Source organism: Lytechinus pictus, chromosome 7 (assembly GCF_037042905.1).
Source record: "Lytechinus pictus isolate F3 Inbred chromosome 7, Lp3.0, whole genome shotgun sequence".
NCBI lineage: Eukaryota > Metazoa > Echinodermata > Echinoidea > Temnopleuroida > Toxopneustidae > Lytechinus > Lytechinus pictus.
Window position 1 is genome coordinate 18,014,373 of NC_087251.1, and position 24,455 is coordinate 18,038,827.

General features: G+C 37.6%; 1 protein-coding gene across 1 annotated transcript; it reads left to right on the forward strand.

Annotated features, from left to right (window-relative positions):
• The first annotated feature begins 16,787 nt into the window (after positions 1–16,787).
• LOC129265944 (adenosine receptor A2a-like) lies at positions 16,788–24,234 on the forward strand. Its single transcript, XM_064102122.1, has one exon. The coding sequence runs from the start codon at positions 20,281–20,283 to the stop codon at positions 21,208–21,210; it is 930 nt and encodes a 309-aa protein (XP_063958192.1). The 5' UTR covers positions 16,788–20,280; the 3' UTR covers positions 21,211–24,234.
• The last annotated feature ends 221 nt before the right edge of the window (positions 24,235–24,455 follow it).

The following is a 24,455-nucleotide window of genomic DNA, read 5'->3' on the forward strand; positions in this document are numbered from 1 at the left end:
GGCACAGACTGAAACCTCAAAAAACGAAAATTACTCTCCTTCTACCCCAGTCTCGATCGGCCATTTTGTTATGTATTCATAACAAAAATAGCCGATCGAGACTGGGGTAGAAGAAGAGGGGGGTGTCCCCCCTCCCGCGCGCGGTAGCTATAGAAAATATCAATATTGACGAGCTTAGATTGCTGCTAAATGCACCAAATTTCATGTCTATTTAATGCTTCTCCGGCCAAACAGCCGTAACGGTTGCGCGAATAGGATTGAAGCAGAAAGGCAAGTACTGATGAAAAAGCTAGGTCAAAGGAAATGATTTAAATTCAGTCTCATTTTATACTTACAGTTTATAGATTTATTCACATCAGTGACATCGATAAACGTACTCCATACTTTCCAATGTCTAGATCACTACGTCCTTTATAGAAAGTTCGATTAATTTTGTGAATGTGTGTCAATGACCGACTACATCTACGGACCGCAAGCGTAGCCCTTTGAGCTTGCGCCGCGACATCACGCCCTTAGTAAATCCAAAGATTGTTCCTACTTTATTTGGACGCCTCGGAAGAAAACTTCCGAGGCTTCCAAATAATGGGCATCGGTATTCATGAGACGGGGTCCCCAACTTGTATAATTTGCATGTTTGTTTTGTTTTCAGATACTCACTGAAACTTTAACTCTCTTTTAAAGACTTCTGTTGATGATGTTTATACTAATAATATCCAATCAAGATTCGTTTGTCACTGTCAATTATTGCTATGTTCATTTGTATTGTTCTATACTCACCTATAAAATAATGAATGTGTCCATCACGAGCGGGAGAAATATTTTTAGTCATTCATAATACTTTAATCTTACGATTTTGTTCTTATTATAATTAATTGCGATTTAAAATGTTTTGAAAGTAAAGCTTAATTGACGGGAAAGCAGATTTCTATTTTTAAATAATGCACCATGTAGGCCTACAAATACAGCGTGTGTGAAAGAGAGGAAGAGGGGGGGTTGTAGTTAGGATGGTCGAAGGGAGAGAGCGAAAGGGGAGGGGTCGTGGCGTGGACAATGACAAGGGGATGTTGAGATCGTACGTGTGTGTGGGATTGGTAAAGAAGGCAATATTCGAAGCGAATGCATATTTATAGACATGTCTATACTACTACTGATGATGACGGCTGAATAATCTTTCTTAACATGTATATTTTGGCGATTTTGAATTTTAAAAATATTTCCTTGCACCATGAGTGGGAAGATCGAGGTACGTGATTCACTAAATTGCATCAGTTTTTAAGTCACAGAAATTCACGAACAGATTATTAAAAATGAAAAAAAAAAAGAGTCAGAAAGATCTTCTTAATTTTATAGCCCCCATCCAGTGTAAACAACATGAAGAATATTTGAGGTCACGAAACCAGCTGATTCGCATTCAAACAATAGGTTAACAGGTCACGCACATGGCACACAGTCATTCCAAGGGCGGGAATTCGGGGAAACCCGTTTTCAAGCACAATGATTGGCTCAACCAGAAAGTGAATACTAATTAGATCACGTGCCATCGGCTTTGGGGCGTCTCGTTCACATTCCAACTCATTTCATAAATATCATCCATCGCAGTAATTAGGCTAACGACGTTGTAAAGATAACTATATAAAACACAATTCCGATGTAAAACATATAAAGACAGAAGTGAAATTGAAAAATTCATCCAACGATATTCAAATTATACTAGCAACTCATGTGGGCGTGAACAAACGAAATATATATCCTCTAAAACGTTCACACATATCAACTTCAATAATTCGTACTTGATATGCAGGGGCCGCGGAAAGGTTTTGAAAGTGGGGGGGGGGGGGGGTTGACCATGCAAAAAACACAATCAGGTGGTCCATTTTATGTTTTTGTACACGGTTTTGGAAAAAAAGTGGGGGAGCTGAAGCCCACCCAGCCCCCCCCCCCTGTTTCCGTGGCCCCTGAAATGAATATCTGTGAATGAATTGTCAATTCCACTTGGTTGAATGTGTACTTCTATTGAAATCTATTGAATCACGTACCCCTCCCGACCAAGGGTTGATTTTCCAATCGCCATAAAGGTTTGCAGCCAGCAATCACAGTAGACACATCCATAAATGAATATTAATTTAATTTGCTCCGAACATTGACTTAATTCTTTTCGCCAATCCCCTCCCCCACAAACATCTCATCATTTTCATTTACATTGCTCACGACCACCTCTCATTATTCTCTTTCTCCTTTACACAAATTAATTTCAAATAATATTTTATTTTAAATCGTAGTTGTTACCGGGAGTTGTTAAGCAATTATACAACAAATTCATGAAGCATTCACTGTGATGACTAAAAACATTTCTCAGGACCGTGACAGGTGCTTTCAATATTTAATTGGCAGGCAAAGAGTAATAAAAAACAATACAAATGAAAATACACTGTACGTATAACTCACATTCAAAATGAGTCGTAATATGATAAAAAGTGTGAATAATAAATTAATATTAATAAAGATTATTACTTATGAAAATTATAACAGATTCAATGAATATCTGAAAATAAAAAAAAAACATTCCAATTAAATCAGTTTTGGATCCCATCTAATTTTGGAAGACTCGGATCCCCGCGGATCAAGGATTTCGATGCCATGTGCGATTTGTATTCTGTATGTGGCCGTGGCGAGCGCGAGTGCAGTGACACAGAACTTGGTAGACGCACCGTCGCGAAATTAATCAACACTTTCAAAAGATCGATGTAGAGATCAAGACTTTGGAAATTATGGAGTAAAATTGGAATATAAATGTGAATAAATCATTTTGCTGTAAGCAGGGAAGTGTTATAGAAGGAAATGAAACTCGAAAAGTAAGATTTTATTGCCCCCTTTAGGCAAATCCGAAGTGAAATTGAGAGGGGACACCCTGCTGATAACTGCTGATAAGTCTCTCACCAGCCCCCAAAATACCCCTGCAGGCCGCAATGATTACGCAACCAAGGCTTACTTTTATCGCTTTCCCTGCCTCGCTCCTAATCTCCGCTCTCCTAGCCAAACGACTTCGTCTTTTGATCTCACTACCTCGGAGCCGATAACATGACGTCATTTACATGATTTCTCAATAGCTGAGTTCAGAGTGAAAAGTTATATGTACACGTTTTGGCTGCGCACTACTCTGTTGATTGCTGGAGACATGCGTAGTTATCACATTCGCACCCAGTGTATTCTAACGATTCAGCCGATATCTCATTCATCAAATTCACTTTTCGTAAACCGGAGTAACAAGGTTTGTTATCTATTTGTTTACATTTTTGTATATGATATGATATATAGATTTCATTGTATGACCCGCTAATCTTGGCTATTCTTCTGTTATATGTAAGTGAAGAGGAATAAAATATCTTTATGATGGTAGTTGTCTCATTGGCGTGTTCTCGCGTGCCTAAAAGTTATGGTACTTCAAAGTTGGTTGATTTTCACCGAAATCTCCAGTTTGGCCGTTGATCGACTCGATTCGAGCGCCACGCGTGCATGGAAAGCGACTTTCGTGCAGCTGAATAATGGTATAAGATTGCATGGAAATGACCATGATTTATTTATTTCAGTTTATGTTCCATTATTAAATCATTAAATGCTGTGTTTGGTGGGCTTTGGGAAGTTTCATTTTAAGTTCAGTTTCGATGGGAACGATTTTGCGCGCGGCTCAGGCTGCACATCTACCGGGATAGCGTAGGCCCGGAGCGCAGGCTTACGAGGTGTATACAGTCCCCGAAGACGAAGTCTCGTTGCAATGACAATGCAGGAGACTAACTTGTTAAGTTTTAAAGATATTTGAATTCAATTATTTATCTTGAAACCAAGAATTGTGTTTCGAAGAATATCGTCAATGTCACTGTGTTTACAATCGGCGTCCATCTTAGCAGATAAGCGTATCCCATATTGCACTGCGCGAGTCCTGTACTTCCGCACTGTCGCGACCGTGAGCGGACTATACGACCGACCGCAGGGGATCATTTTACGAGCTTGCCTGATAGAGTGGGATTAAGCCAATTATGGAGAATAACAACGACTCCGCGCATGCTACAAAGGGAACTTTTCGAGTTTCATTTCCTTCTATAACACTTCCCTGCTGTAAGTAAATGAGTTGGACATTATATCAATCCATTCCTGTGGCTTTGTCATTATTAACGTGATCTTTTAATAATTCTCTCAATTCGCTCTACGGCAGTGTCATCAGAAATGCATTCAATGAATTCATGTAGATGTAGCTATATAAGGCTGGGGCCTGGGACGAGATGAAACTAAATTTCGATCAAATTTTTATATTATGTTTGACACACTTTACTTTTGACAAAATAAGTGACAATATCAACTGAAATTCGTAACATCTAAATAACATTGCCCAACCCAGTAACCCACGGTACCCCTCTCTCCTCACTTTATTTTTGAGCGTATTTACTACTATTTTAAAGACGTAAATAATGAGAGCAATGCGATACGCAAATGCGAGGTAAACATCTTCGCGCTTCCTACATAAGAGGAAGAGAGTTAAATTGGGCCTCCAGTCGAGGTCGTATCGTATACAGCATAGTAGCGAGTCAAAGAAATCGCGGGAAGAAATCGTGGGCGAAATAATCGACAAGTTTATTTTAGGATCTGAAAAGCAGATTGTTTTTTTTATATATTATTCAGTTTTTGTGTAGATCTAGGCCTGTTTTACAGTTGTCGGCCACGGTTGTCGGGGAAGTTCACGGTTGGCGGATTTGCCCTGAAAATTTTCAGGGTTGTCGGCGCCCGCCAACCGTGACGCCTTTGAGCGAGAACGTTGATCTTCGATAGGAAAGCTACGTGTTTAGGGACAAATTTGCGAGGGTATACAGGCCTCTACAAAAAAAAAATCATCACTTTCCCTGTTGGGCAAGTGATAAAAAAATTTGCTTGCCCGATAGAAAAAACTGCTTGCCCGATTTTTTTTCAAAAATTCTTTTGCTCTTAATTATATTCTTTTCAGTCCTGGCTGAATTTGATTTACTGGCGCTGCCCTTGGCATATCTTTTTCTTGACTCTTGTTCAAGTTTTTCTGGTCGCCGATCACGACAACAAAAGTCGCCTATTTTAGTCTGACGACTCATTGTTATTTGATTTGAAGTTGAAGCCGAGTCCTGGCCAGGGTGACCAGATTTCACAAAATGAAATACAGGACAATCGACCAAAAAAAAGATCAAGAAAGAAGGCTACACAGTGTTAGACTTGTGAAAAAAATATACAGAATTGGAAGGGAGGGTGAACGAAAGAATGAAGGAGAGAAAGAAAAGAGATGAATTGAGAAGAAAGAAAGAAAAAATGAAGGGGAAAATGAAGGAAATAATAAAAAATATAAGAAAGTTCTAATAAAAGAAGGATGAGAGAGAGAATAAAAATAGATAAAAAGTTTTCTGTCATTCTTTGAATTGAATATAGAAAGAAAAAAAAAAGAAATGAAGGGAAGATGAATAAATGTGTGAAAGTCAAAATAAAGGAGGAGGAAAGAAAGAATGAAGGAAAGAAAATGTTTCCTTCATTCTTGGAAAGAAAGAAACAAAGAAAGAAGAAAACAGGAAGGAAGGAGGGAAGGAAGAAAGGGAAAGAAAGTATAAGGGAAAAGAATAAGGACAAAATGAAAAAATAATGAAAGAAAGAAAGGAGGAAAGAATGAAGGGAGGCCAGAATGAAAAAAAAGAAGAAAACAATGAAAGGAGAGAAAGAACGAAAATAAAAACGAGTGGAAGGGAGAAGGAATGAAGGAAATAAAAAAGGAAATGTAATAAAGAAGGCAAGAGAAAGAAGGAAAGAAAGAAAATGAACAGAGAGAGAGAGAAAGGATCAGGAAATAAAAATAGATATGTAACAAAAAAGGGCAAGAAGGAAGGATAAAAAAGAAAGAAAGAGGAAAAAGTTCAAACTTCAAGCAAATAAAAACAATCCAATCATATAACGAAAATCCTAATGATATTTTGTGTTTTTTTTATATATTTTTAAAATAAAAAAAAACTAGAATGTTTTAGAAATGAATAAAATACGGGACGTCTGGTCACCCTGATCCAGGCCGAGTCAGTCCGAAGCTTGCATGCATTCAGCGCAATCTAGCTCGAGAGTCGACTGGCTCGCGGTCGCTCGTGTACGTCCGTACATGTACTGTAGCGCTCAGAGGGCGAGAGAGGGGTTTTCCCAGCTAGCTCCTTCGTCGATTAGTAGCGCATGCGCACAGTGTAGTTTAGAAAGTAAGATGGCAGCCCCCATCGAACGGGACCGCTGGCGATAAAATAAAAGACTGATGTCCGTGACATAGCAATTGAAATATCGCTGTACTTGTTTAGGGGTTCAATTCAGGGAATACTTGCCAATAGGGTTTTGTTTCCAATACTTGTTAAGGGTAGGGTTTCACACGCCAATACTTGTTAAGGGGTGCATTTTCAGAATATTGAAAATACGTGTTTAGGGTGCTTTTTGTGATCTCATGGTCGCGCACGGTATCCACTCGTCAATGGAAGTGGCCCCCCCCCCCTCGGGAACTTCACCCAACTCATCTCAGCATATCTGGATAGATATCCCGCACCCCCATCAAAATATTCTGGCTGGTGCCAGCTGCCCCCCTCCCCTGGGGAGGGGAAAGGGGGACTTTCCATGAAAATTACATTGTGATCTAATAGGAATCCATGCTGGGATCATGGAGCTATTAGGCCAAGTAAAAAAAGAAAGTAGTTGATCGTCCTCGCGTGCATCTATTTTGGCCGCCGCATGAAATTTTTTACTATTTACTATTTTCGAAAATTGGCTAAAAAAAAAAATGGTGATGTTTCTCGTCCGCGCCCGCTTCCCTTTTTGATTGCAGCATCAATTTTCTTGATATTTACTATTTTTATGGCTGCTGAATAGCGACAAAAATTCACAAGATTGGCGAGCGATTTGCTCTCATGTGCTCTGGGATCTCTCTCGCAACTTCAAAAACAATTGCAAAGTCCGATATCGCCGTAACTGCAAGTAAGAAAAAAAATCTAATTTGTTTTTTTATTGGAATTTTGGAGATACCATCATAAATTAGCGAGAAAATAAAGTTTGCAAACTCGGAAAAGATCACGGATTTCTTCATTTTGAGTGCATTTTCGGGGAACCCGCTTCCTAAATCTGAACTAATCCTTCGCGTGCTTTGGAAATATGGCGCAGATAAATCAATTTTAATGACGTAATTTGTATTTCAGCGGGGTTTTTTGGTGAGTGATAGCACCTGTACTTCGATGTGTGTTACGGTGATTTACTGTGCTTGTGACTCTGTTGGGTGAATGCATGTGTGCTGGGATGATGTGATGGACTGCTGGCGCGACATGTGAATTTGTGAAATGAATTGAATTTTCTGGCGAGTTTTCTAACGTCAGCGGGCAATGCATTGAATATTCAAAAAACAATTTCAAGTGGGTTATTCATTATCAAGATTGAAAATCATTAATGGGATTCCAGTAAGTGCCAATTATGTTCAAATTTGATAAAACTTCATTCTTCCTTGAGCTATTCAATTTGATGGACAATTGTAAAAATTAGTTAGTAAATGGATCTATAAACACTAACAAATATTGAAATAATAAACATTATGTGAACAATTAACAATTAATTCAATAATCATTTAACATTTGATATCAATAAAAAAAATGAATAAAAATTGAACAGTATTAAACATTATGTAAACGAATATACAAGCAGCTGGAAACTGCGACGGAAACCATGCCCAGAGCTAAAAAAGAGATTGGCTCTGGAAAACTGAACATGGCTCCATGGTAATAAAAATGAACCCCCCCCCAATGCATTTTTTACCCTTGCTTAATAATATAATATATATTATATATTAATATAGAATAATGTTTAAATCATTCACTTGACATGAACATTTTGTTTTACAACAATACAGTACCGGTATACATTAGTAATACATCAATAGATTTTTATCGCACAATACATTTTCCATAAATTTCCAATCACTTGTATATATATATATATATATTATGCATATATATATATATATCTATACATACATGTATATATTTCTACTCATATATTATTAATATTGAGCTTGCACAATCACATAATTTCGAGCTTGACATGGCCTGACAATCATTTGAATAAAAAATAGCAAAAAAAATAGAAAATAGTAAGGACCTCCCTCATCACTGATGCAAGGCTCCACATTAACTTTTTTTGGTGGTGGCCCGTTCGGGCCACCAAAACCATCAAATAATTTTTTTTGGTGGCCCGATATTAAAGTTTGGTGGCCCGAAAAATATAAAGAAACACATTAAAAATTAATAAAACAAACTTCTGAAATATTAATTCTGCAGCCACTACCACTAAGTTACTTTCACTTTATCATCTTGTATGTAAACCTTGTTTGCTGTTTTTGCTAATTGGCTTGTGGTAAAATATAATTTGTTTCTATCATTGTAAAAATTAGAACAATGCATAAAAGGGGGAAACAAATGAAAATAATTTTCAAAAAGTATATTACAAAAAGAAAACAAAAATAAAAGAAATAAGTGAAATAAAACAAAAGAAAGAAAATGAAGAAAGGAAAAACAAAGAACAGGGGGAAAAAAAGAAGAAAATTTAGAGAAAAAAAAGTGAAAGAAAAATGAATAAAACAAAATTAATATAAACATGGGGAAAAGGGGAAAATTAAGAAGTCATTACGAATATTATTTAACAGCTGTGGCAACAGTCTATTCTGACTGGAAGGGGTATAAATGGTTTAACCAACTGTTTTTAAAAAAATGAAAGAAAAAAAATAAGAAGAAAACGGCAATAGTTATATCTGGAAAAAAAGTGTGAGAAAAGTCCTTCCCTATATTTGCCAAAATGTTGAAAAAATTCACATTTCATATCAATGAAATGCCTTCCCAATGTATCTCAAGAGTGGTTTAAGAAGTCATTTATAAACAAGAAAGAAAGAAACTGTCTGTTTATTTTTGGCTAGAAAAGACACAGCTTCGAAAGAAACCAAGTATCAACATACATACAAATGCACATGTGGGACTGTGATGTACATGCCTATGTGTTTTTATGTGTATTAATTCATTTGGAAATCGGTCTTTTGTAGTCAAAAGAGAGGTCATAATTCCTCTTCTTAATGCTTGCAAATAATCAGGGTACACCAAATTTTCGTAATATAGACTGTAGAATGTCATTTCATTGGTGTAAAATGTGACTTTGACTCAGATTTTCAAAGTTCTGTGGAAGATTTCTAAGCAGCAACATTTTTTATCGCAGCTCCCAGAGTGTGAATAGGCTGAGCTAGATCTAGAGCACAGCTGTATGCAGTGGCTTCATGCAAAGCTCACGCCAGCCGGCCGGTGCGGCTGGCTGGATAATAGCTACTGTATGCTATAACTGTAGGCCTAATATGCAAACTGTGTGTGTGTATTTGTGTGTAGATCAACAAAAAGGGCGCATGACGAACTGGGTTGCAATTTGAACTGTAGAAAGTTGATAAATGCGTGCAAAATCGGGAGAAAAATTGCGCTACTTTTGAAAATTATTGGTTGCCCGATTCGGGCCACCAAAACTTAACATTTTATCAATAATGGTTGCCCGATGTGAATTTCTGGTGGCCCCGGGCCACCGGGCCACCGCTAATGTCGAGCCTTGCACTGATGTCAAAAAACGGGCCGAGAAAATGCCTCCTTGTTTAAAAAGAAAATAGAAAGATAGCAAATAGTAAGGACCTCCCTCATCACTTCTCTAAAAAAACCCGGACGATCAACTACTATCTTTTTTTATTTGGCCTTACAGAAGGAGGACTGACTCTCGAACGCTTTGCCCCATGTGCGGCACCGCTAATCCCCTCACAGCAGGGTGGTCCATCACGGCACTTTCACACTTGCAGGCGCATGCCGCCCGTAAATCAGCCCTAAATCTGATTGGGAAAGTTGATCGAATGCAATTTAAAACGCCGTCATTCGGACCCAATGGGTAATATTAATATACATAAAATTTACATATCATAATCAACGAAATATCATAAAAGTTAGGTCTAGATCTATCTCTTCAAGTGCGTCAATCGTGATATTTTTCCGAAACGGCCCGGAGCTGAGGCCTGTAATGTGTGAATAAGTTGAGCGCACGAGCTCGGAGCTCAAGCGTCACACTCACCTTCAACTTACACAAATAGGAGTACGTGGGGCACCGGAAGATACTCAACGATGCATCAATCGACGTAGAAATGCCCCGCAGATTCGTCGTTATATTTTCAAGGCCATTGTAATCACGCAAATGATCTTTGCATAAAAATTAAGATCGAAGTATGCTTATTCACGTTATTATAATTTCTAAAACATGTACGAGCAGGGAAAGATTTAACTACGTAAGAAAGACAGACATACCTAAAATGACCAATCTCCAACTTCCTCCGTTTGTAATTTTGTTGAGTCAAATCAGATTGTGACGTATTTGGTATGTATGCAAAGGGGATCATCTCAGAAGTTCAACCATACATAAAAGACGTACATCAGGAATCCGTACGAAGATATATGGATGTTAGAAGAACAGCAAGTCGTGTTTCAATTTTGAAAAAAAACTGAGCTCGAAGAGAAGTTATGTGGGAGAACGTCGTTTACGGCGGTGCCTCACAGGGACCTTAAAAAAATCTCTGACCACAGATTTTACGAGCGAGCTTATCGCGTTATGTAAGCGGGCTCTAACTTTCGCCTGTATTGAATTAAATTGTAGTTCCGAAGCCCATTCCGAGGACCCTCCTTTTACAATAAGCCCGCTCCAAGGCCCCCATTTTTTGTCTAGCCCGCGGCACATACCTACTACTTTTTTGGTCGAGTACCCCCTCCCCCCCCCGGGCTTTGGCCTTTTTATCAAAGTGGAGACAATGGCAGAGTGAGAATTCAAACTCACAACCTTGTGATTATGAGTCCAAATCCTCTAACCACTGGACCAAACTACTTGTTACCAGCATTTCCAGCATGCATTTCCTATTCAATCGACCGAGATGTTAGGGAGAGTGCCATATTTGGAAGGGTTTCAAATTTCCTGCTATGGGGAAGCCCTGCGGTGGCCATTGCTTGTCAGTGCTTGTCCCTGTAGTTGTGGGGAGGGAGTAGAAGTAATTTTTGTCCGATATTTGGGCACTTTACTCTACATGTAGCCCGGGGGGGGGGGGGGGGGCCACTTCCATTGACGAGTGGATACCATGCGCGACTATGGGGTCTCGAAAAGCACCCTAAACACTTATTTTCCATATTCTGAAAATGCACCCCTTAACAGGTATTGGCGTGTGAAACCCTACCCTTAACAAGTATAGGAAACAAAACGATACTCTTGGCAAGTATTCCCTGAATTGTACCCCTAAACAAGTACAGCGATATTCTAATTACGTCAAGGACGTCGGTCTTCGGTTTTACCTTTACCTACATCATTGGGTTTAGTACGGCCCCACCTCCCACACCTCGGGCAAATCGTACTCTAAACACGTAGTGTTGACTGTTGGGGCCAAAAGTACATCCTTTATAAAACATTTTAGTCTCATTTTTTTGTACCCTCGCAAATTTGACCCTAAACACGTAGCTTTCCTATCGAAAATAGATACCCTTTTTTCACTATTTTAGTGTTTTTGACACCCTTATTACGTTAGTACGTAACGTGCCTATCTTGAAAAAGACATCCTTTTTACGTGTTTTTATGGTCGCGCATGGTATCCACTCGTCAATGTAAGTGGCCCTCCCGGGACATGTAGATTCCCACAGGCAGGATGGTTGCAGTGAACAAGCATACACACTACACAGACAGAAGTCTGGATCTAGATGTGTACAGTGCAGGACTGTTATGGTATAGCGTGCATCGGGTGAGAGACAGGGCTTATTAAGATTAGCTGTACCGGTGAAGATGGCCTTCGACATCTAGTCTGCGGGCACAGACCCTGATTGAAACTTTGATCAACAAGTGTGTCTCCACACAAAGACTAGCATATACAAAACTTGCTGTTTCATTCATTACACAAGGCATGAGTAGGCTGCAATTCAGACCCTTTACTTGAGTGAAGGGTTTGCACAGCAGACTATTCGACAGCTGCCTTGAAGGTTCCGACTGTCTTGAGAACTTGCTATGGTGGCTGGAAGATGGTTCCAGTCCACCGTTGTTTGTACTAAAAAAGAGATATTGATCAGTATATTGAAATTCTTGTCTGCAAAAGAGTTGTTATGGTTTTGGACTTGCCTTTCAACTAAGTTTGTTGACTCAAACCCAGCAAATTTCTTTGCTTTTATTTGTCTCCTTTGTCTTGATGGTCTTTAGGAAATTATTCAATGGGAGAGTGAGCTAATACCAACCCATAAGTCTCCCATACTTCTCACGATTTAAATACAGCATTTGGGGAAAAGGGTGAGTTGCAGCTGCTTCACCCTTTTATTACTGCTTAAATCTCATTTTTGATAGGGGAAAACAAAGCTCATGTGAATGAAAATTTACTTCTTAAGGATTATTTCACAGTTTCTTGACATACAGTCAGTAGCGGTCCAGATTATTAGGACAACCCATTCCACACAAACTCTGAGGGATTCTGAACCCACGTGCAGTCGCTGAAATAAGTTTTGATGACAATATTTGTGCGTCAAAAGCTTTCATGACTTTGTACTGTATCATAGGGTCTTAGGCATCTTTTGATACAGAATTTATATAATTACAATCGTCGGGTAATGAGTACATTGTAGCTAAAAAAATGGTTGTGCAATTGATGTTCAATTTCTGCATAGACCATGTATTAAACATTAAGTACCAAATGCAGTTAGATATGAAATTGCAATTACATACAAGGTGACAACTCAAAAGTGTTTGAGGTATATACTGTAAATCTTTGCAGACTTATTCGTTCTACAATGCCCCCAAATACCTGCCATGTTTTAGAAAATCTAGTCTCCTGGGCTATGGGGAATTACTTGTTTCTAAAGCATAGATGACTTTGAGAGACATTCCAACTATTAACTCAAATGGTCAACTAAATGAAAACAAAACAACTAAAATGATTTAAATGTGCTAGGTGTTCTAACAGTTTTGGCTGCTACTGTATAATAATTATGATAATAGATGGGATTTGTAATACGCCAAATCCACTCTGCAGACAGCTGCAGTGAAAGAATTAAAAAAAAAGATAAAGAAAAGTACATAATTTAAGGGATTGACAGTTAAGAATAAGAGTATGTGATGTAAAATGCTAAATTTTGATCCCAAAGAGACAGGGTTTGCTTCACCGTCATGTTTCTAATTTAATGAAATGGCCATCTTTTCCATATTTCCTTCAATTTTTTTTAAATTTTATTGAAACTATAAAGAAAATAAAGAATATTCACTTTATTGACTCTAAAAATTGTTCATGATGAAACACTCTGTCAATTTTGTAGTCCAAAGACTTTCATGCTGAACATTGCAACATTAACTGAAAACAATAGTTGATCGTTTTGATCATTTTTGATAGTTTTACACTTACATGTGGACTACAAGATTTACCGAATGTAACATCATAAAACAATTTTCAGAGCATTGGCGTAAATCTGTGATGATGTACATTGTACTATTAAGTGGGGGGGATGAGTCAAAGACAAGACAGTCAATATATCCGCAACAGAGTTGTCTCTAACTTCACTATCTTATAAAGAGCTGGGCAGTTCCACGGTTACGGAGTGACATTCAGAAACAAGTTATTAGCATTCAAACAAAGATATCACCCATATTTAAATAGTTATTTGGAAAGAAATGGTACCTGACAGTAGTCGCTGAAACCCACTTTTCAAAATAATAAAATTTGTTATTTTGATCCACTGAATTAATGAGATATGAATATTCATAATCATGGTTACAGAGTGACGTAAAATGGACATGCATATTTTAGGAGAAAACATATTGCTCAAACTCTGAAATTTAAATGGCTATCACAATGTTGAGTTATTGATTGGATTCTATGTTGTTCTAATTACTACTTAAAACAAACCCATACCCAGTTACGGAGTGACATCTGAAATATTCACACACAGGCAACGTAAAATGAACTTATATTTTAAAATTTTCTTTTGATATGATGTAAAATGATGACCTTCAGATTATCCAAAAGAAAATTTTACAAAACAAGCAATAGTTTTCTGTTAAATTGAAATTAAGTAAAAAACATGTAGTCCCATGTATAGTATAGAATTTTTTTGTATGGTTTGGATTCTCGTATAAGTAATAAAAAATAAATTAAAGGTAAATTGTGACATTGGTTTATTTAAAAACATTCTTTTAGATTTCACTCTTCGCTTTTCACAATACTCATAAACAAGTTCTGAGTCCATAAAATGTATTGCATTGGCCAAAAGAACTGTTTTTATTCTCAAAAAAATATATGAAGAAGAGAAATTTTGCCAAGTGAGCTTTCTTTTGATGCATATTTTGGAATTGACATAAAAAATGAAGAGCGCCACCTTGAGACCAAATGACATCAATACCTGCTCATGAATATTCATATCCATCGCCTCTGCGCTTGTGCCGATCTGTATACCGGCTATACAGTACAGTATTGGATTGAACGGCGTAGTCTATTTGCGACTTTTTCATTCATTTCCTGTAGGAGCGTGTGCATTCGCGCAGTCCCTCGACGGCAAATTAAATAACTTGGAAACAACCAAGGAACTTTTTGAAATGACCATCATAATAATTGTGATGTTATGCACGTTGTTTTTCAAATCGCGGAGAATAGGTCCTACATCTGGATATCTGGGCAGAGTACCAGGTACCGAGAGACGGCTTTCCTTCCCTTTCCTTGCTTTTCATCTTTGCTTCGTTTCTCTAGCTGTATTTTTTTCTTTACTTGTCCAGGGTATGAAGGGTGGGAGAATTATGGTTGCTTGTGAAAGGGCTATTCTTTTTTTTTTTCCTTTTTTATTTTTTTTTAATAATTATATTTACATATGCATTTTTGTTTCGATTCCGATTCACTGAATTGTTATCAATTTCTTTAGGTTCTGTATTTTGATTTGTTCATTATTATCACGTGTTGTAATAGAATAAGATATTACATTTTTTTTAAAGGAAAAGGAAATCATTTTGTATTGAACTAGCTTGGTCGTCATTTTTCATTATTTTGCTTTGTGCGTTATATAGGCCTATAAGATGCTCTTTCTCTTCCACTGATTATATGTCAATATACTGCCTCAATGTATTTATCACTAAAACATGACAAATACCGCGTGGCCTAGTGTTTCCCCTTTTTTTAAACAATATATTCTGGGGCGGATCCAGCTTTCACTAACGGGGCCGGGGTGAACAATATTTTCATCCACAATCTGATCGATCGGCAGCTCAAAGCTAGTTTTTGTCTCACCTGCATAGCAGAGTGAGACTATAGGCGCCGCTTTTCCGACGGCGACGGCGGCGGCGACGGCGACGGCGGCGGCGGCGTCAACACCAAATCTTAACCTGAGGTTAAGTTTTTGAAATGACAGCATAACTTAGAAAGTATATGGACCTAGTTCATGAAACTTGGCCATAAGGTTAATCAAGTATTACTGAACATCCTGCCTGAGTTTCATGTCACATGACCAAGGTCAAAGGTCATTTAGGGTCAATGAACTTAGACCATGCTGGGGGAATCAACATCAAAATCTTAACCTAAGGTTAAGTTTTTGAAATGTCATCATAACTTAGAAAATATATGGACCTAGTTCATGAAACTTATACATAAGGTTAATCACGTATCACTGAACATCCTGCATGAGTTTCACATCACATGACCAAGGTCAAAGGTCATTTAGGGTCAATGAACTTTGGCCGAATTGGGGGTATCTGTTGAATTACCATCATAACTTTGAAAGTTTATGGATCTGATTCATGAAACTTGGACATAATAGTAATCAAGTATTACTGAACATCCTGTGCAAGTTTCAGGTCACATGATCAAGGTCAAAGGTCATTTATGGTCAATGAACTTTGGCCAAATTGGGGTATTTGTTGAATTACAGCCATAAATTTGAAAGTGTGTTGGTCTAGTTCATAAAACTTGGACATAATAGTAATCAAGTATCACTGAACATCCTGTGCGAGTTTCAGGTCACATGATCAAGGTCAAAGGTCATGTAAGGTCAAAGAACTTTGGCCACGTTGGGGGTATTTGTTGAATTGCCATCATATCTCTATAAGTGTATTGGTCTAGTTCATAAAACGTGGAAATAAGAGTAACCAAGTATCACTGAACATCTTGTGCGAGTTATAGTAGTTTTCAAAATCAGCACTGCTGCTATATTGAATCGCGTGATGCAGGTGAGACGGCCAGAGGCATTCCACTTGTTGTTGGTATCTATAGTCGTAACGGTACTAAGCCCTATAAAAAATGCGAGCGTGAGGTATTATTTTCGGACTGTGTATTGTGTCCTGAAAATTGATCTGAGCAATATGATCATTAAACAAGATGCACACTGACGGATAAGGTGCCCAAAAATTTGAATTAGTAAAGGCCTATTTAGTTCCCTTGTTCGTTTTACTATAAGCCCTTCAACAATGTTTCCGTGTTTTGTATTACATTGATCAGTTAATATTTCTTTATGTCTCATACTATTTTGATATGAATTATACCTTGTTATTGTACTTGTTACTATGATTTTATATACTAATAACTCTGAACTTGTGAACCTGTTTAACCATGACTGAATGAATAAATCAATAAATGAATTGGTATAGATGAATAGATGTTCCATCGAACAGGCAATGCAAACACAAAGCGCGGGCTAAATTGTTTTTATACATGTGTAGTGGCCCATTTTTGTCTCACCTGCATAGCAGAGTGAGACTATAGGCGCCGCTTTTCCGACGGCGGCGTCAACACCAAATCTTAACCTGAGGTTAAGTTTTTGAAATGACAGCATAACTTAGAAAGTATATGGACCTAGTTCATGAAACTTGGCCATAAGGTTAATCAAGTATTACTGAACATCCTGCCTGAGTTTCATGTCACATGACCAAGGTCAAAGGTCATTTAGGGTCAATGAACTTAGACCATGTTGGGGGAATCAACATCAAAATCTTAACCTAAGGTTAAGTTTTTGAAATGTCATCATAACTTAGAAAATATATGGACCTAGTTCATGAAACTTATACATAAGGTTAATCAAGTATCACTGAACATCCTGCATGAGTTTCACATCACATGACCAAGGTCAAAGGTCATTTAGGGTCAATGAACTTTGGCCGAATTGGGGGTATCTGTTGAATTACCATCATAACTTTGAAAGTTTATGGATCTGATTCATGAAACTTGGACATAATAGTAATCAAGTATTACTGAACATCCTGTGCAAGTTTCAGGTCACATGATCAAGGTCAAAGGTCATTTAGGGTCAATGAACTTTGGCCAAATTGGGGTATTTGTTGAATTACAGCCATAAATTTGAAAGTGTGTTGGTCTAGTTCATAAAACTTGGACATAATAGTAATCAAGTATCACTGAACATCCTGTGCGAGTTTCAGGTCACATGATCAAGGTCAAAGGTCATGTAAGGTCAAAGAACTTTGGCCACGTTGGGGGTATTTGTTGAATTGCCATCATATCTCTATAAGTGTATTGGTCTAGTTCATAAAACGTGGAAATAAGAGTAACCAAGTATCACTGAACATCTTGTGCGAGTTATAGTAATTTTCAAAATCAGCACTGCTGCTATATTGAATCGCGTGATGCAGGTGAGACGGCCAGAGGCATTCCACTTGTTAAGGCATTTACAGCTATTTTTAGATCAATGTCAAGGTCAAAATATACATATTTTACTTTATGTATTATTTGTAGCTTAAAATTGAACAAGAAAGGAACATGATTTGCAATTATCAGCTAAAAGTCACAATTAGTATTGAAATGAGACAAAAGTGAAAGTTGGTGTAAACAACCTATAATGGGATATTGGCAGATTATTAATTTTTTGTATAAATTTCAGCTGTATTTTCAAGGTCATTGTCATGTAAGAACAATTAATTAATACTATATCTTCCAAGTACTCATTATGGACTACCTATACTGCAAATATCCATATGATCAGGCATTCAGTCTGAGAAAAAAATAATTTTCAAATGTGTTGTAAAGCTCACATGTGTTGTGAATATGCTAATGTTTGGGCATTTATAGCTATTTTTAGATCAATGTCAAGGTCAAAAGATAAAGATATGACTATGTATTATTTGGAGCCTAAAATAGAACCAGAAAGGAGCATGATTTGCAATTATCAGCTTACAGTCACCATTAGTATTGAAATGACACACAAGTGAAAGTGGGTGTAAACACATTTTAATGCCCTATCATTACGGAAAATTGACCCGATTTATTGTTTTTGATGATTTTCAGCTGTGTTTTTCAAGGTCATTGCAAATAAGACAAACTATTTGTGATGCATATCCTTTTAGTACTAATTACAGACTACCATTACAGACAATACCAGTGATTGCACCCTTTTCATTTTTTTGAAATGTGCTGAAAACTTGTATGTGTCGTTTTACATAGATTTTGGGGTGTTTACGACCATTGTCGAATGCGTAAACCAGCTATTAAACATTTCGGTCACAAAAATTTTTAAGTATCCCATGAAAATATAGGTAAGTGTCTATCAGTATACAGAAATTGGGGGCGCACCTGGATGGGACGAGGGGTGATTCGTGACCTTGAACTTGGCAACTTTTAGAAAAAATCAAACTTTGAGGGCGCCCTACAAGAAATCGACGTGCATGGTAGGGCCAATTTTTTGTAGGTCTGTTGAGCAAGTCATAGTCTTCAAATATGCATAATATTGGGTTCTAATCTAATTGAATTTGGAAGTTATGAGCCTCCAAACATGCACCCAAAAACATTGACTTGGACGCTTAACACCATTTTCACCATTAACACCATTTTCGGCGACCTTGTGCGCAATAACGGCTGGTCAGGTCCACGTCATATTATATTGTGTGTGTTACGACTATAAAGTTCTTCCAATTTACAGAAAATTAGAACACTGCATCATCAAACTTGGCTCCAGCAGTCAATCAAAATTAGCTAATTTTTTAAAAACTTTATTGTTTGGCCACGCATTGGTTGCTAAGGGAGGCCATATCCTAGCAACCGTTTGACCTTTGGGCAAAATATTGCAGTTTTTTCCGTCAGACACTTGGGGGAACATTTGGTGCGAGTTTAAAGAAAATCGAAGGGGGTCGGGTGACAAGCATTGGTTGATTTGATACGGATTGACCCAATAAGCCTAATTTCATATAATAAAATACAAAAGAACAAGTGGGGATATGACATCCTCAGCCCACCTAATGAATATTCATAAAGACCTGCCTAGAACTGTTTCACCGGATTAATGCAAATCTTTTATAAAATTCAATAACTTTGTTATTTTTTATCCAATTTTTTATCATATTTTCAGCATTTTGCTCTGAATTTTACTCTATTTATTGAATTATAAATACATGTATCTTCAGCCTGGAGCATCCCTTTAACAAAGTCATGGAGGATTTGAATGGGAATGAGGACAAAAAGTATGTTTCTGCTTTACTCAACTGTCTCTGGAAATGATTCTGCACCAGCTTGTTTATATGTACTGTATGCCTAGTTTGAAGAGTATTTTGTTAAACTTTTATCCACAATATAGGTTTGATTCGGATCTCTTTTTTTCTATGCTCTGATAAAGTGCACTTAGGATTCTGTCTGTGATATTAATTCATTCCGTCATCAACACATGGCAACAATCACTATGGATGCCGAAGAATGTACTGCCTGATAAATGAACCAACAAAGCCTTGACCCAATGATTGGTTGATAAAAAATAATGAAATGGTAAAAACACATTTGATCTCAAAGACTATACCGCCACCATTGTTGATGCAGAGTCAGTGCTGTCGATCATATTTTAGGTAGCCCTCATCAGGCGGCGATCATTTCCAGGGTGATGGAAACAACTTTATTTGTAAATACAAAGGAGAGGTGATAAAGCACGAATGGCCTGGAAGGTGCAAAACACCTGCTCCTGAAGGTACAATGCATCATGAATGGGAAGTTCCTCCTGTTACTATGGTAACACACAGATACATAGAGAATGATGCAGATATCGCTTCTGAGCCTCTGAGGGAGGCGAATCGGATGATATTTTTGCTCTGATTTTGTTAGCTGCAGCAGGCACTGGACATTGGTTAAAAAAGCATTCGTCATGTATCACCTATTGCTGCTGGTCATGGAAAGATTCCTTGACAGTTTTCAGTTCGTGTGTCTTGCAAGCTGAAATCTTTAGGATGTCGGAAGTGGCCATCTATGTAGTCATTGCCATCATTATTGTTATCAATGCCATTGGGAACATGTTAATCATCTTCACTTACCAGAGAGAATCCATCTTAAGAGTGCCTGCAAACACTTATATCGTGAGTCTTGCATGTGCGGACCTCTTTTACGTGGTCTTGGCTCCATTGTGTCTTATAGTCTCAACAACCATGGACATCAGCCAGAACACTACATGCCTTTGGAGTCTTACCCTTCTCATGATAAACTTTCCTGTCTCTATTTTCCACCTTCTTCTGATAGCTGTCGATCGTTACACAGCTGTGACCAAACCCCTGAGGTACTTTGTGATCATGTCGGAATTAAGAGTGAATGTCTATCTCTTCCTAGCTTGGTTCTTTGGGTTGCTGATTGGTCTCCTGCCGCAGTTTGGATGGCACAATACAATGGACACCCCTTTACCAGTCTGCAGCTATCTTTTCATCCTGCCTCAAGAGTATTTCATCTTCCTCTTCACATGCTGCTTCATTGTTCCTCTCCTCATCATGGTCTTCCTCTACTTTGTCATGTTTAGAGAGGCGAGACGGCAGACCCGTCGTGTGGCGCAGCTAGAGATAGCCGTTCTCTTCAAGAACGGTGTGCGACGGAAACCTCGCCTGATGAAAGACATCAAGGCCACCATCACAGTTGGCCTTATCCTAGGCAGCTTCATCCTGTGTTTTTTACCTACCTGTTTAGCCTACTTTACCTACATAGCAAACACAAACTTGGGAAACTCTGGTGTATTCCTCAGTCTGTCTAGTGCTTGTAATATAACATTGGCCCTCAGTACAGCCGTAAATCCGTTCATCTATGCATACAAGAGTCAGAGGTTCCGTCAGAGGGCCTCTGTCATTATCCTTCGCACGCATAATCTCCTAAAGATTCTATTTGGATGTCACGTATAATGGAAGAATATCTATACCATGGAAGTGTATCATTTGCTAGAATAGTCTTCCAATGTAGCTGATGATTCTCAGAACTTCCACTCTTGGAGTATTTTTGCATATGAGGAACTATACTAAAGCCAAAGCCAAATCATGTATGAATTAAACAGGTATGTTCAAGTGTGTGATTCTTACAGGATAGATCTGCCTTGTGTTGCAATTATAAGTTATTTGTGTAAGGTTATTTGAATCTGTACTAACAATGCTGTCCATGTGAAGGTCATTGGCGTACCTTTTCACCAGTGATTGTTTTCAGCATTTATGGTCTGATTAGAGGGCCAACAGTTTGCTATGTACAGTAAAACTTGTTTCAATTGCTTTTTTTTGTAAGTGAGGACATATGTTTGACATTGCAGGGTGCTACATAACTTTTTTGAAGCACTTGCCCAGTCGGGCAAGTAAATTTTTATAGTTAGAAAATACTTGCCCGAATATAGATTTCACTTGCCCGAAAAAATCCTTCAAAACAAAGTTTTATTGCTTTAAAACAAGTTATAGGCTTACTGTTTTACATACCATACCATTGATGGCTTTAATATATTTTTCAACATGACTACTGATGTACATGTACCTTGTATTTCTTTTTTTAATGATTTTTATCTTGTACATCATGACAAAATATATGGTCCATATGCTCTTTAATCTATTTCCTAATCTCATATATTTTGGAAGGGACTAGGACGCGCAATAAAAAAGGGGAATTCACTGAAAATAACCAGAGAAAAAAAAAAATTAAGAGAGGGGGAGAGAATGAAAAAAAAAAAAAGACAGAAAGGAGGAAGAAATAAAGGAAGGAAGAAAGAAAAAAAAAAGAAGAAAGAAAGAAAGAGAGAGAGAATGGCTGCGGGGAAGAGAAAGAAAGAAAGAAAGAAGGGAAAGAAGGAAGGAAAGAAAAAAGAAAGAAAGAAAAAAAACTGAGGGGAAGAGAAAGAAAGGAAAGAAAGGAACGAATAAAGAAAGAAAAAGGGTAAAAGGAAAGAAAGGAAAAGGTAAAGGATGGATGGAAGGAAGAGAAAGGGAAAGAAAGAAAACAAGAGAAAGGAAAGAAAAAAGAAAGGAAGAAAGAAAAGGTAAAAGGATAGATTGAAGGAAGGAAAAAAAGAAAGAAAAGAAAGATAGATAGAATGAAAGACAGAAAGAAATGAAGGAAGGAATGAAGGAAAGAGATGAAGGAAGGCAGAAAGAAAAAAAAATAAGGAAGAAAGAAAAGGATGGATGGAAAATAAAAGAAAGATCAAAAGAACGAAAGACAGAAATAAAGAAAATCAGGAAGAAAGAAAATGAAAGGAAAAAATAGAGAAAAAAACTGAGGGGAAGAGAAAGAAAGGAAAGAAAGAAAGGAACAAATAAAAAAAGAAAAAAGGTAAAAGGAAAGAAAGGAAGAAAAGGTAAAGGATGGATGGAAGGAAGGAAAAGGGAAAGAAAAAAACGAGAGAAAGGAACTTGAGAATGAAAAGCAGAGCTTCCAAGTCTCCCGGATCCTGCGGGAGAATACTGGATTGCGATCCAATCTCCCGTTTTCCCGACCCCATGCCAAAATCTCCCGGATAATCAGGATTTTTAGCTGTTAAATTATAAAATTCATACAAACGACTGTTTAACAAGTCTAGCATGTTCAACTTCCTAGCTTATACGGCAGCTTATATGATACGCGCCGTATAAGCTAAAACAACAACAACAACTAACACCCACGTGGAACCTCCTTATCACATTTTCATTTTACCCAGTAAATTCTACCAGTTTTTGTATAATCGTACATTGATTTCCCATGTAAATTAAGATAATTTTACTGAACGACTGGTGAAGTAGTCTAACAAGCCATTTTATTTCCAGGTTCTGCAATGTGTGTGATGAAAACTCTTCAGCGGTACTCCATGCACATGGCCCCCGATGCGCCCTGGAGTGGCTCCAGCCGGCCGCGCTGCGCCAGGAAGCTCCGAGAAGGAAAGTTCACGAGCACTGCGAGGCATTTTTCGTAAGCTTGCTTGCGCCTTATTCGAGCTGAAACTGTGGATCAACGATGGGATTAACAAGTGGATTACTTTTACACCTCGACTTTCAGTTTCAGGAATAATTTAATTGACAATCCTGAAGAATTAGAAGCAAAGTGGAGATTTTTTCGCCTACTTTCACTTGGGTTGATCGGATTCGAACATTTTCTCTTTCGTGAGTGAGCTAGCCTGGCGCTGGCTGGCTGAGCTGTGCGAAGCACGCCCCGTTAGTCCGGGGGCAGGGGGAGTTTATTCAGCTGATCGGGTACATAAGGTTTGATGGTCCCAACATGTTGGCATGATATCAGTGGTCAAGAAAATGTGTTGCTGCCGGGTCATATCCTGTACGGAAGGCCCAGAGGACCCCATTTTTGTCGGCCATCTTTGATTTTTCATGAAAATCAATTATTTTCATATTTTTGCACAAACAATGGAAAAATATTAAATGAATACGCATTTCACAATGATTTAGACAGTAGAAATCGATTGCAATCATTTTTTGGACAGTCCGGTTAAAGGGGAAGTTCACCCTGAAGAAAACTTTGTTGTAAAAATAGCAGAAAAAATAGTAAAAAATATTGGTGAAGGTTTGACGAAAATCCGTTAAAGAGTAAGAAAGTTATTAGAGTTCAAAGTTTTGGATTTGTGACGTCATAAACGAGCAGCTGCCCCATGTGTTATGTAATATAAAATGCATGAATTTTGAATTTTGTATGGTTCCTGATGACTTAATTTTTTTTCTATTCATGATCGGGTGTGAAATGATTTGTCTATTGATATACAAAAGGTACAGTGAAAACCATTTTCAATTTTCTGAGAAAATGACATTTCATTGATTTTTTACCATTCGCTATGTAGGAATGCTGCTCGCACATGACGTCACAAATCAAATAATTGAAATTCTAATAACTTTTTAATTATTTGATGAATTTTTCTCAAACCTTCGGCAATATTTTTGATTATTTTTTCTGCTATTTTTACAATAAACTTTTTGTCAGAGTGAACTTCCCCTTTAATATTTTTTGAAAAATATAAGAATTTATGCCAAAATTTCCAGGTTTTTAGGCAAAAATTTGCATGTGCATTGATATCTTTCCGTTCGTCATTAATATCAACAATTAATGAAAAATATCAGCATTCAACACGAAAGAGAATATATTAACGAGAATATTGATATGCTTCATGACAATATTAATGTCTTAATTTGGTTAGATA

Bases quoted from the DNA above. Each gene is read 5' to 3' on its own strand.
- LOC129265944 (XM_064102122.1), top strand. From the start codon at position 20,281: ATGTCGGAAGTGGCCATCTATGTAGTCATTGCCATCATTATTGTTATC.